Below are 12,813 nucleotides of genomic sequence, written 5' to 3' on the forward strand. Positions count from 1 at the left end.
GAGGGTGAATGCAGGTGGAGATGCATGCTGCCTCTGCAATCTGAATATGCTAGTACTGTATTGCCTCTTTGGCACACTTGTTTATTTTTCAGGCTACAATGCAGCCATGCAGTCTCCAGCACTTCAACATTTTCCTCCACAGCAGTCAGCTCTGAACCTGACTGATTATAGGTCTGGGTCAGTGCTGTGGGTCTGATATTAGCAGCTTGGATTGGATCCAGAATGATTTAGAGATTGTTGCTGGTATCATCATTGCTTATGGGCTTGCAATCTGAACCCATGCCGAATGTCTAGCCTTGATGTGATGTGCAATGCACGTGTAACGAGTTTGTAAGGTGGCAGTTAGAGCAGCTGAATTTCATTAGGTGAGTCTCCTGGTATTCTGAATCCATGTCAATAAATGATGTTTTCATTTTTCCTCATTTATTCATACTAACCTCACATGATGTTCACATCTGGGCAATAATCTGAGGTGCAGGTAGTTGGTACCATTTATAAATTCATCAGGAGATTCTTAACAACCTAACAATTGTGTGTGTGTGTGTGTGTGTGTGTGTGTGTGTGTGTGTGTGTGTGTGTGTGTGTGTGTGTGTGTGTGTGTGTGTGTGTGTGTGTGTCCGGTAATCTATGAACAGAGGCAGATGAACTCCTTGATCGGGTGGATCAATGTGTTTAGTAAAAGCCCAGGGGGACAAAGCCAGAAGGGAGCGAGAGAGAGTAAAGGAAAGCGAGAGAAACAAAGCAAGAGAGCAGAAGATCCATTGAGTGTGTTTTTTGTGGCTGAAGAATCGTCCCCAGTGGCTTTGAAAAGAGGGATAATCCTGTCAAGTAAGCAGACCTTTGGATATTCATGACTGGCCGAGCGGCTCTGCGGACTGAAGGAGGACACAGTCAGGATGGGATTAAACATCAAAGTGAATCTGAGGAGTGCAGGACTGGGACATGAATCAACCAATGCAAAAACACAGAGGTCTCAGAGGGGTGTGCTGGGGGCCAGTGGGGACCAGTTGTCTGGTGGGTGGACAGCACTTTGAATGACTCTAGGATGAGGCCCTCCCGAAGGCCATTCAGGAGAGTGATGTGGTGTGGTGTGTGCACCTGCCCCCAGTCTGAGAAACATATACACACAAGCATCGAATTTACTAACAAACTAAGCTACTACTACTAAGCTCGCTACTGTCGTCTGTCAGTCTGTCGAGGAGAGTTTTGGTGGCAAAAATGATCAAGTCATTAGACACACCTGTACTTTTTTGTGCATTTGGTCTTGGTCTTTCTTTCATGCTTTGGACCAGGTCCCTCAGTTCAAATGAGGGGGAATCTTAATTCTACAGCATGCGGTAGTCCAGACAACAGTGTGTCAAATGTTTGGGGGAGAGCATTTCCTCTTTCAACATGACAGTGCCCTGTGCACAAAGCCAGGTTCATACAGAAATGCTTTTCCCTGTTTGGTATTGAGAATCTGACTGGCTTGCTCACAGCGCCGACCTCAACCATATTCAACACCTTTGGGATGAGCTGTGGGTCAGGGTGGAGGGATTGCTCAAATACAGGACTTTCATCCAGGAGACCAGGGTCAGTGTACCGTTTCAAACCAAAAGTCAGCGTTGACATTTCTAAGTTAACCTGCGTATCTTATTTAAGTTGTCACAGACGTAACATATTTAACTAACATCACGTACTTATTTTAACACGAACCACTACCTTTTCCTGAACCTAATTACGTAGTAAACTGTGACTGTTGTGATTTCATAATGCAGAAACACTCAGGTCTTAGACACTAAAGGGTTCCACCTGTGTCTGCATGAGATGGCAAGGGGTGTGACAATCTCTCTTTCTCTCTCTAATACACAACACACACATACATCGACAGGCACACTGATGTGAAGCCTATATTTTGGAAACCAGCAAAATGTGTGTATGTATGTGCATGTCTGTGTGTGTGTGGACATGCACAGGGACATTAATCTGTTTTCCTTATGGGGTACATAACACAAGTCTCCATAATGTAAAATAATTAAATCTGAGGATGAAGACTTTGGTTAAGATTATGGTTAGGGTAAGTCTCCAGGGAGTGAATGGATTAGGGTCTATACAATGTCCCCAAAAGTGATGGAAACACAAGTGTGTGTGTGTGTGTGTGTGTGTGTGTGTGTGTGTGTGTGTGTGTGCGTGCGTGTGTATACCATGTAGATGACATCCCATATGGTTTGTTGACCATCCCATGCTCATGTCTGTCCCCTGGCAGCGGCCCAGCCAGCTCTGACTGCTGGCAGCTGGGACGTTTGGACAAAGAAACTCAACATGACAGGAATTGAAGACGAAACTGAGGTGCTGTTTGGACACACACACACACACACACACACACACACACACACACACACACACACACACACACACACACACACACACACACACACACACAGAAAGAAGGAAGGACTTGTATTCATACCTCTTAACTGCACCGCTCAAAAGTATTCAGATCTGAAGACCAAAAGATGAAAACAAGATATCTATTTTTCTGTATTACATTTTGTAAGTGAACATTTCCATCCTTAAAAAAATGCATTGTTTCTCATTATTGATCTGATGTGACGATGCTGTCCTGGCAATGGAGGCCTTGTAAAACCGTAACATAAGGCTGTGTCCTGATCTGCCACCGCCATGGTGAAGGTTGGGTTTACACAAAACTTGCTTGCAAATGTACAACTGAAAACTATACCTGCTAAACCTTAAAAAGTTAACATCGTCATTGCGACCATGTTAGCATGCTCACATTAGCATTTTGCTCAAAGTAGCGTTGTGCTGAAGTACAGCCTCACAGAGGCCCGAGATACAACATACATTCTCTCATACAACTTGTATTTTCCAGAGCTCTCTGCAACTTTCTTGAGCCTTTCTTGGTGAAGTCAACCTGGTGTGATTTCTGCCTCACAGCAGCCATACCACCATGAGATGTTTTAATACCTACAACTCCAATTTGTCAAGTTACTGAAGCCCGCTATCATGTTACACTGCAGCATATGTCTGCTCTCTGAGTTGTTGCCTCCCCTGGGCTGCCTGTTTCATAAATCAAATTATCGCCACACTCAGAATTGCTGCCATCTGATTTCCAAGTAAACTGAACAGAAGGACAAAATTATCTTTTTTTTCATGTTTAGGTCTGTATTCAACCATTTAATGAATATAGTCGTAAAAGAAAAGTAGTTAATGGTCATCAGTGGGAGGCCAGTCATGAGTTGGGACAACATCTGTGATAAACCTGCTGTAGTTTATTCAGAGTGGAGGCTGAATAGAAAGGGAGAGACTGCTTCAGTCTGATCTCTCAGGTCTTAGTGGGGATTTGAATGTGCTGAGAGGCTGTGAGGAGCAGGAGCACAGTGGGAGGTGAATGAGCTGCAGGAGGAGGCTGTAAGGTATAGCGTGGGGGGTGGGGGGTGGGGGGTGTGTGTTTGTGTGTGTGGTACAGGGTGTGTAGGCTGACAGATGTGTCCATCAACGCCTGAAAGAATCATCTTACATCCACTGCATCCATCTGCCAGCTTTTTTGTGAAATAAGAGCAATGTCTCAAAATGCAAAATGATGTTTGATGTTTGATGTGTGGTGACTATTTATTCAACAAGTGGGAGAAAAAGTGTGCAGATCACTTTAACCTTTAAAACTCTGACAATGCCACCAAGAGGTGCAAACTCTTAGTGTGCAACCAAGTGAAAGTAAAAATACATATATTTAGTGTTCACCAAGTTTCATTCAAAGAAAAACAAGGAGAAATTTCTGATAAAATTTGGCTGTTTAAGAGGTTACAAAGACATGGAAACAGCCCATAGTAAACAATTAGACATTTAGCATAAATAATTTGTGGTAGGAGTGTAGTGAGCAGTGGGTGAATGGTCCACCTTGAGCAAACAAAGTTTCCATTTATCCACAGACCCAATGACCATCCATTCATTCACAGCGGAGCATTTAGAGCACCAGACACACTTTTACCTCAGCAGTATCTTTCATCTCTTCCTTGTGGCTCCCTCAGTGCTCCCCGGTCAGCTGGGAGATGTGATCCCTGCAGCGTGTCCTGGTTCTGCCTCGTGGTGTCCTCCCAGCTGTCCAAGCGTGAAACGTGTCCAAAGGGAGACCTCCTGGGACTATTCCAACCAGGATGTGCCCACACAAATCTTCATAATTTTACTGTTATACGCCGCAGTTTTAATGATTGCTCATACAAAGAATTACCAAGCCATGTCTGTCAAGGCTGAAAATGATACATCAGCGAGGTGCAGCAGGATTCACTTTCACTCACCATCTCCAGAGGGTATTCTCAGCATTTATTCAGAGATTGTATTTGTTTGGATGGATGACCAAAGAAAAAAAAAAAAAAAGCATTTTAAAATAGTGACTAAAGTGTGGATTCATTTATGAAGAAGAACAAACATTCAAATACTAACGAATCCCTCAACCTATCACTATATGAGACATTATGAGACCAGACAGGCAATTACTCGATTCTGTCTTAGCTGCTCAAAGTCTGCTTGAGTCTTTGAGTCTTGCTTAAAGTCTTCTAGTTGTCAAACCCTCAGGATAACTGAGATCTTGGATTGTGTTATCAGGGCAGGAAAGAAGAGCAGTCAAATGATCAGACAGGTTTAAACAAACCAGCTCTTTATCCAAATTATCTAACACATTTCTAACTGAAAATGAGTCCACTGAAGTATTGCAACTACAGCAAGTACATTAAGTTAAAACTGTGATGGGTGTTTCCAACAAACTGTTTGGGTAACAATTTTACAGTTTGCCTTAATTCTTTTCTCCCAAATAGGTTTGGCTAACTCAGAGGTTTGATCTGTTGCCTGACTTCTCATCACAAAGGAAAAGGTTTGTAGAGATGCAGCCTGTGAGTGTTGTTGTAGTCAAATTTTTGTCGCTTGATTGCACATTTTAAATTGAGACTATCCAGTGTTACTCAGTGTTCTGCTAATGGATCACAAAGGCAAACCCCACATTTCCACCCCGCAGCAGGTTTTTGTTGTAGGCTCTTTATTTAGCACAGACACATTCAATGTCTTTTCCACTCTCCCTCTCTAAACTGCTTCACTTTCAGAAGTCTAATTTCAGGGACTTGTACCCTCATCCATCATACTGCTATCAGCTTTCACTTTAACAGTGACTTTGGTCTCGCTGCACCGCCCTCCATACAGATGGGGATAACCTCTGAAAACCCACTCTTGGCCTTGTACTGCTAATAAAACCTCCAAAGAAATATCTGAACCCGCCCCCACTACATTTGGACTTTAACTGGGGTGCTCCTGGCCTCGATTGCTTAGTGAGAAGAAGGAACTCTGTGTTTGACTTTGAACAAGGATTCCTGTGGAAGTTTAGTGTCTGTGAATCCATCATTGTCACGGTTAAATAGGATCGGGGGGTTTAAGGATACTTTGTGGGGGACGGGTTAACTAACACTTTCCTATTAGCAGGCACCCTACAGATCCATGGTAGCATTGTTTCAGAGAGGAACATCTGCTATAACAATAGACAGTCACTGACTTAGGTTATATTTAGGGTAATTCTGAATGACCTCAACGAAAGACTAGAGTACTTTGGCTGATATTTGCAAACAAATCAATGTAAAACTTAAGAAAACATCCCAGAATATTTTTAAATTCCGCAGCATTTCCAGGCCTTTCCTTTCAGAGTAACAACACATTCAGATCTTGCAGAAAAACAGTGCAACAAAACAAGCCAAAGATCGGTGACAGCAAGTGTCAGTGGAGCACTTAGACACATGAAATATGAATGTGGTAAATGTCCATCTGTATTTAAACAACCATGACCAACTGAGCGTGTGCAGCTATTGAGAGTGAGGCATTTAGGCTCTCTTTCACAAGCAGCCTGAGGGCTTAAACCTTACACCCCCTCCCACCTTCATTATCCCTGCCACACTATGATCAGCACCAAATGCCGACTATCCCAGGCCAGCGCTCACAAAGCATGCTGGGAAGCACAAAAGCAGACCTTCAGCTGATTGGTTCCACCTTATTAACAGCTTGTAATCTTCTCATGTCTTTGGCCAGGCCTCACAGAGCAGGAGTTAGGGCGAATAGACAAGTGTGTCCGTCGTCCCTGCTTTGATGCAGAGCAGCCTTTTCCCTCTGAAAAGTCCATTTTCATTGTTGCTGCTGCACCTGTTTGCCCACAGGGACACATGGAGAAATCAGTCATTGGCAACTGTTAATTTCTCATTAGACTCTCTCTGCGCATTGTAATCAGAAGACAGTTTGAGATGTAAAGCCTAAAGCAGGTGCACCTCCTTGTTTAACGTTCTGATTAGTTAATCTGTCAAATACCTCGGAGAGAAAAAATTACAAGAAATACTGCTTATTAATCCAAACAGGGTTTTTATGGGTTTTCTTGTTATCAAAACTCTGGTGTAATTTGCAAATGTTTTGGTGTTATTTTAATGTTTGACTTTGTCTCTTAACAGTGGTTCCAGATTTGGGATTTTTTAAAGGAAAAGGAGAGTGACTGGTACATTTTTTAACTGTCTTTCAACTTTCCAACCTTAGTTGTTAACAAACTTGCAAATATGGCAAGAATTTGGTAGCAATTCTGTTCATTATTGCAATCTCAGTGTCACAAATTTAAGGAGTTTTGTTTTTAATCTACAGATTTCTTGTGCACTTTTATTTTTAATGTCTAAAAAAAATATCATCCTGAAGTTGAGCAGGAAACTGGTAGTGAGGGCAGAACCCCTCACTGGAGGCTAGCAGTCAAGATGGAAGCCCTTTGAAGGCCAGAGTTTGGGTCTGGTGGCTTAAATTCAGGACCAGAGACAGGCGATCTGAGTTGCAGCTGGGCACAGGCTTGCAGGACTGGAGTCTGGTGGCTGGGAGACTAACAGGTGAGCTGGTCAAGCTGTGAAAAGCAGGAGGCTGATGAAACACAGCCATAGGGAGACTGCTGGAGTACAGGAACTGGAACTTTTTCTTTTTAATATGCAGGAAGTGCCTCTTGCTCAGGCTTAATGGGCTGCTGCAGCACAGGATTGGGGACCAGGAACAGGAGGGATTTTGGCAGGAGGGAGTCTGGACCAGGCTTGGTGGTGGCTGAGCCAGGGACTGGAGAGATGATGCTGGGGTGATGGGAGCTGGGCAGCTGTGAAGATGAGGAGCTGGGCCATGGTGAAACACAATTTTGGTGGGAATCGCGCTTCCTTCTGGAGGACATCTCAAAAAGTGGCTCCAGGCTAGGATCAGGCAGGAAAATGGCTGATTTTATGTTAGAAGGGAGGCAGGAGGCTAGCAGGCTGGTGGCTAGCTGGCTCAGAAAATGGAGCTAGCATCACGACCTACCAGTCACACAATGGACTTTCAGGCTTTTGGAGCTCCTGTGGTGTGAGGGCCTTGGGGCAGTTTTCAATGCAACTTCAGTTGTAGCTTCCTTTCATCCACCAAATCCATTAATTTCTATATTGGCACATGTTGAGTACATTATCATTTGTGGAAACACCCTTTGTTCACCAAGTGTTTTTGCCCTTCTCAACTTTACAATCATCTTTCAAAACTGCTTTTATGGAATGCAAATCTTTTCTCTTGACAGATAAAAACATTTACAAGAAAGATAGAAATAGAGGTCAATGGCCAAACAAGCAACTGCTAGCCAATCAGAGAAATGTTTTTTTTTTTCTTTAATTTTGTTTCATTCAGTAGTTTCTGAGCAACAAGCAATACAGTCAGTAACAACCAGAAAAGGACACACAACATTGCTGTGTAATCGTGCCAATTTGGAGAGCCGTCTTCAGACATTGACAACATGATAAGTCCTCCCACCGAGGTAACAAGCACATCAAGTGATACACAAAAGAGCTCAATCAGACACCTGATGTAAATTGACTCCATTAAGTTAAGATTGTGTCCAGAGCAGCAGCAGCCTGTCTGCGGTTTGCCTTAATTTGTCAAACTGTCTCTTTATATCCAGTGAGGTGGATTCATAATTATGCCAATTTGTACTCAGTTGATGACCCAATAAAAGCTGTTTTTTGTGCGTTTCAACAAGGAAACATGTCTTCTGCGCTGGTGGTCAAAACTGAGGATTCAGTGCTGTCTCCTGAAAATAACGTGTGATTCTATCTGTGATTGCTTATTAATATTTAAAGAAATTCATATTAAAAAAAGAATCATACAAAATTTAAGGCTTTACTTAATACTTTAAAAATGATTATGTTTACAAAAGTCATTTGCACTGCAAATATCATGTAGTTAAGTGTTTGGGGGTTTTTGTGCTTTGCTCTTTAATTTTTCTATTTTTTTTTTTAACTTCAGTTCTTATCAGCATAATCAACCTTATTACCATAAACCTTATTTGTGTGTAGATGATAAATTTGGGTTCAAGTCAATTTGAAATAATCTGCTGCATTTAGAAATTTTAATTTTTTGGTTGATATCTCTAAAACAACCAAACAATAAGCTTTAGCCATAGTGGAGATTTGTAGGTTTAAAACTGTAAATGCAAACAAAAACAAACAACCAAAAAACACAAAATGAAAAAAAAGAAAAAAAGGAAGTCAGAAATTAAAAATGTTTAAATGTTTAATGTTTAAATGGTGTCACTTTGGGTGTATTTTTCATCCTGTATTTGAGGATAAATTGACTTGGGTTTGGACGAGGTGTCTTCCTGTCTGTCAGCCGCAGGAAATGGCTCCACACAGACGAGGCATTTAGCTCCCAGGTGCAGACCCACCATTGGATGGCCTTGCCCAGATGGATAGTACTCCTTCCACCATAAAGACACTAGTCTTTCCACTGCCCTGAAGCCACCGGTGCTCCTGCCCTGGTCCAGCCTCATCAAAAGCCTGGAAGCTGGGAGGCGGATATGCTGGGCTGCAGCCCCAAATCAAGCTCACTTTTCTTTCCCTTGTAAGTGGTAGATAAAAAAAGTGGGGGAGGGGCACTTTTCTGATAGACACCAGCTTCTTTCTTTCTCCTCTTTTCTGACTTCTGTATGTGTGGCTCCTTGCAGGTGTCCTTTTTCTTCTCATGACACTGAAACCAGATCCCAAAATACAGTCAAAACGATCACAGCTAGTTTTCTTTCATTACTCAGTTTATTACCTCTCATTGTTAGACAGGCACTAGAAACCAAATTGAGCTCACAGACACACAGACACACACACAGACACACACACACACACACACACACACACACACACACACACACACACACACACACACACACACACACACACACACACACACACACACACATTCATCCTGGCTGCCTGCACTCTGTTCTCCTGCAGGTGCGAGGGCCATCCGCCTGGCCCTTTTCATGAGGCCCTCCCTTTCCTGTCCGTCTGCAGCCGTCCATTCAGCTTCAATCACAGCACCAGCCGGACGCCACTGGACCACTGGCAGGGGAGGGAAGCGCCTCCACACACATCTCTCACTTGTTGAACGACAAGAGAGGTACGGCTGGGGAAAAAAGAAAGGGTCTTCCTCCTCTGCATCTCCTTCTGCTTTCATCGTAAACAACTTGCTTTCTGTTTGTAACGGTGCTGTCCTTCCCCTCTTCCCCCTGCCTTCCTTTTCTCCCGCTCAGATGGGCTTTACAAGGAGGAGTTGGGGAAGGAGTGCAAAAAGAGGACATCCAGGCACACTGTGCTGTGATCGGAGTGATGCTGAGGTCTTTTTGTGGCTCATGAATGGCACATTTAAGGTTTCCAGCCTTGCTCAGTGCCCTAAGCCAGCTTCACCTGTGGTTGGAGTCAATTGGCCTGTTGTCTGCCTGTCTGGAACAGTGCCCAGCCCTCCGCCAGCCAATTTGGTTAGTGTAGCTGCTCAGAATTGAGCAACAATAACCCCCACCTCAAAACCATCAATTAACTCCTAGCACACATTGATGCATCCATTCACTGTTTGCCAAAACTGTTGTCTGACACAATTAATACTCATGCTAATACTACTAATACCTACTCTCTGCCACAGAACAAACTTCTGATCATTTTAATGGCTTCCAAGTAGTGAAATGACAGCAGTGGTACATTCCATTAAGCTCACAATGTTGTGCTTTGTGTGCTTTCAATGCACTTAACACAAAGACAAAGTAAAATAAGATCATATAGTTACCAGATATATATTTCAGGTTCTGACCAAAGTTCTGGAAGGGCAAACATCACCATAAGAGGTTTAAATGTACAAAAGGACGGCACAGTAAAAGCTATATAGTCATGCAAATAACTTGTCAGAGCAGTGACAATGTCCTTGTTTCCCCTCATTCATTAACTTGACTTAAGCCACCTGCTGCACTGAGACTCTGTCAGTGTCTGTCACTGCTTCTGGTTGGATTTACCAGAATTTTTCATCCAATTCAATCTGCAGGGAATGGAATATCCTCTGTTCTGGGATAACTGCATCTTTACTGTCTTTCATGTTTTGTAACAATAAAAAAAAAACTTACTGGAGGGGAGTCCCAGGTGTTTAACCTCTGTGGGATCATTGATGGTGATGGACGAGAGGAGAAAGGTTTTCAAGTTTCTACAACGAAGTCCAACTTGTTACCCTTCATTCAACCTTCCTTAGGTAACATGACCTGGATGACTGAGACGGAAATTCAATGCTGCTCACAAATAAAATAACTCAAAAAACACAGTAAAATATCAGTTCATGGTAGTTTTTAACTTTAGTTGTGCTCACGTTCGATCTGATCTGGAATAATACAAAATGACCAAAAACTCTCAACTCTCAAAAAAACAAGAACAATTTCAAAGCACTGTGGATGGAACAGCCAGCTTTAGATGTTAACTGAATGTTTGAATTGTGTTTGTATATCTGCTGCTTTTGTGCTGGATAGTCTTCCTGTGCACAGATTTCTCTTCAGTGATCCTGATCTCAGTGAAATTACCTCTGGGATTAACTAAATTACCCCTAGATTTTTTTTCTCTAATGTTTTCTAGCCTCTTACTTTAAATTGTCCCAATTTTCAAAGGGGTTCTGCTGGTGTTGCCACCTTCAACCAGTTTCTCGTTTAATTGTCAAATATCGAACAGCCGGACGTCCATATGTGTGTTTCTAAAGAGCACATCATGTGTCTGGGAGGAGTTGAGCTGAGGTGGGGGTATGTGAGGGGAGCATTTAGTTCACTTTTCCACTGTGTGAGCTGTCATTCTCGCCTCCCGCAGCTGTGGAAATGAGATAAAACTGAGCTGCCACTTTAGGAAGCTCTCACTTACTCGTGCAGCCAGAAACCTGTGAAGCCCAAAAGTACAAACGTCTGGTGTGTCGTTGTTGTTGGATGGCAGCTGTATTCTGCCAGCAACGGGGGATCAACAGGAGGAGGGGATGAAGATTTGATTTTTGCAGGATTTTGAAAAAAAAGCACAAGTGAAGTATTTTTGCTTTGACTGCGAGACTACTTTTGTTTTGTCTCTTGGAGACATTTTTAAGAAGACTGCACTGACCTCAGAAGACTACATCACACCTCTGAAGAGACTATGAATGTGCTGTCAAACCCAGTGATCAGGACCCAGGAGTCTCTAGCTCTCTGTGGCCCTGGGTCTGTCCAGGATTTGCCCCACTGCCCTCCAGGGTTCAACCTGAGCTCCCGCCTAAATCCCACACCCATGCTCGGCCTCCAGAGTGGCCAAAGATCAACCAAACCTCAGAGGGAGCTAAGCCCCGAGGAGCAGCAGGAGCTCAGGAGGAAGATCAATAGCAGGGAGAGGAAGCGAATGCAGGACTTGAACATCGCCATGGATGCCCTGAGGGAGGTCATGGTACCTTACGCCTCCTCGCCATCTTCTGCCTCCTCCTCTCAGTCCCACCAGCCTGGAGCTCCTCCAGGCCGCCGCCTCTCCAAGATCTCCACCCTAGTTCTGGCCAGGAACTACATCCTCCTCCTGGGTTCATCTCTGCAGGAGATGCGGCGTCTGCTCGGGGAGGTGAGTGTGGGGATGGGGGTGAATGCAGGGCCGGTCCCCCGGCTGCTGCTCACTGGAGGGTGGCCCCTCATCTCTGGCCCCAGTCAGCTCCTCCTCACCCAGGACTCCCTCCTCACCTCAGCAGCCTCCTCCGCTTCTTCCTCCACTTCGTCATCCTCTGTTGCTAAATGTCCCCTGTTGTCTCCGCGCCCCATGGAGGCCTCACTGGCCCCTGTGCAGTGGAGCTCTGCAGGGGCCTCAGGAGGGCCTTCATGTCCCTGTGGAGTCTGCAGACTGCCTAGATTTAGCCACTCCACTCCGGCTCCCAGATTCCCAAAGTGACATGTTGAAGTTGAAGTTAAAGTGGATTTCTGAGGGATGGACTTCTTTCTCTTTTTTCTACATGAATTGTTATTTAACATTTTTAACATATTTGTAATAATTTACTGCAATTACTCACCATTATCCTTTAATCTTTTTAAGCCCAATGAATCTATTCTGTAGTTGGTAAGACAGTTTTTTTGTGAAGTCAATCTAATAATCCCCCTTCCCCTTTTGTTTCAGAGGTAATATTCATTTCATTTTTCTTATGTCACAGAGAAACAGTTGACTGTTTGGATGATTCTTATAGAAAGTGTGAGCTGTAATGACTGTATGTGTGGTGTCTGACTGCGGTGTTTGATTTTTGTGTTATGGCTTGTTGAAAGACGATGACAGTTTAATTTGGAGAGTGCTGGACTCTTATCAAATAAAACTTTTCATATTTAAAAAGCTATTCTCAGTTTCTTATGAGCAATGGAGTCCAACATGATGTCAGTATTGCCTGTCAAACCAGTTGTGGTAATTTCACATGAGAGATTTTTGGATTTGTGTTTTTGTCTGTGTTCCTCTCACTGCTTTGAAGTGGGCAGAG

The 12,813-nt window shown here is 43.5% G+C and overlaps 1 protein-coding gene across 1 annotated transcript; it reads left to right on the forward strand.

Annotated features, from left to right (window-relative positions):
- Window positions 1-11,417: 11,417 nt before the first annotated feature.
- Window positions 11,418-12,253, forward strand: olig1 (oligodendrocyte transcription factor 1). The gene has a single exon (XM_070976329.1). It carries the CDS (start codon window positions 11,475-11,477, stop codon window positions 12,240-12,242), a length of 768 nt encoding a protein of 255 aa, XP_070832430.1. The 5' UTR covers window positions 11,418-11,474; the 3' UTR covers window positions 12,243-12,253.
- The last annotated feature ends 560 nt before the right edge of the window (window positions 12,254-12,813 follow it).

The sequence above is a fragment of the Chaetodon trifascialis genome, chromosome 12, assembly GCF_039877785.1.
Source record: "Chaetodon trifascialis isolate fChaTrf1 chromosome 12, fChaTrf1.hap1, whole genome shotgun sequence".
NCBI classification, from domain to species: Eukaryota; Metazoa; Chordata; class Actinopteri; order Chaetodontiformes; family Chaetodontidae; genus Chaetodon; species Chaetodon trifascialis.

Excerpts from the sequence above, each read along its gene's own strand:
- olig1 (XM_070976329.1), top strand. The coding sequence starts at position 11,475 with ATGAATGTGCTGTCAAACCCAGTGATCAGGACCCAGGAGTCTCTAGCT.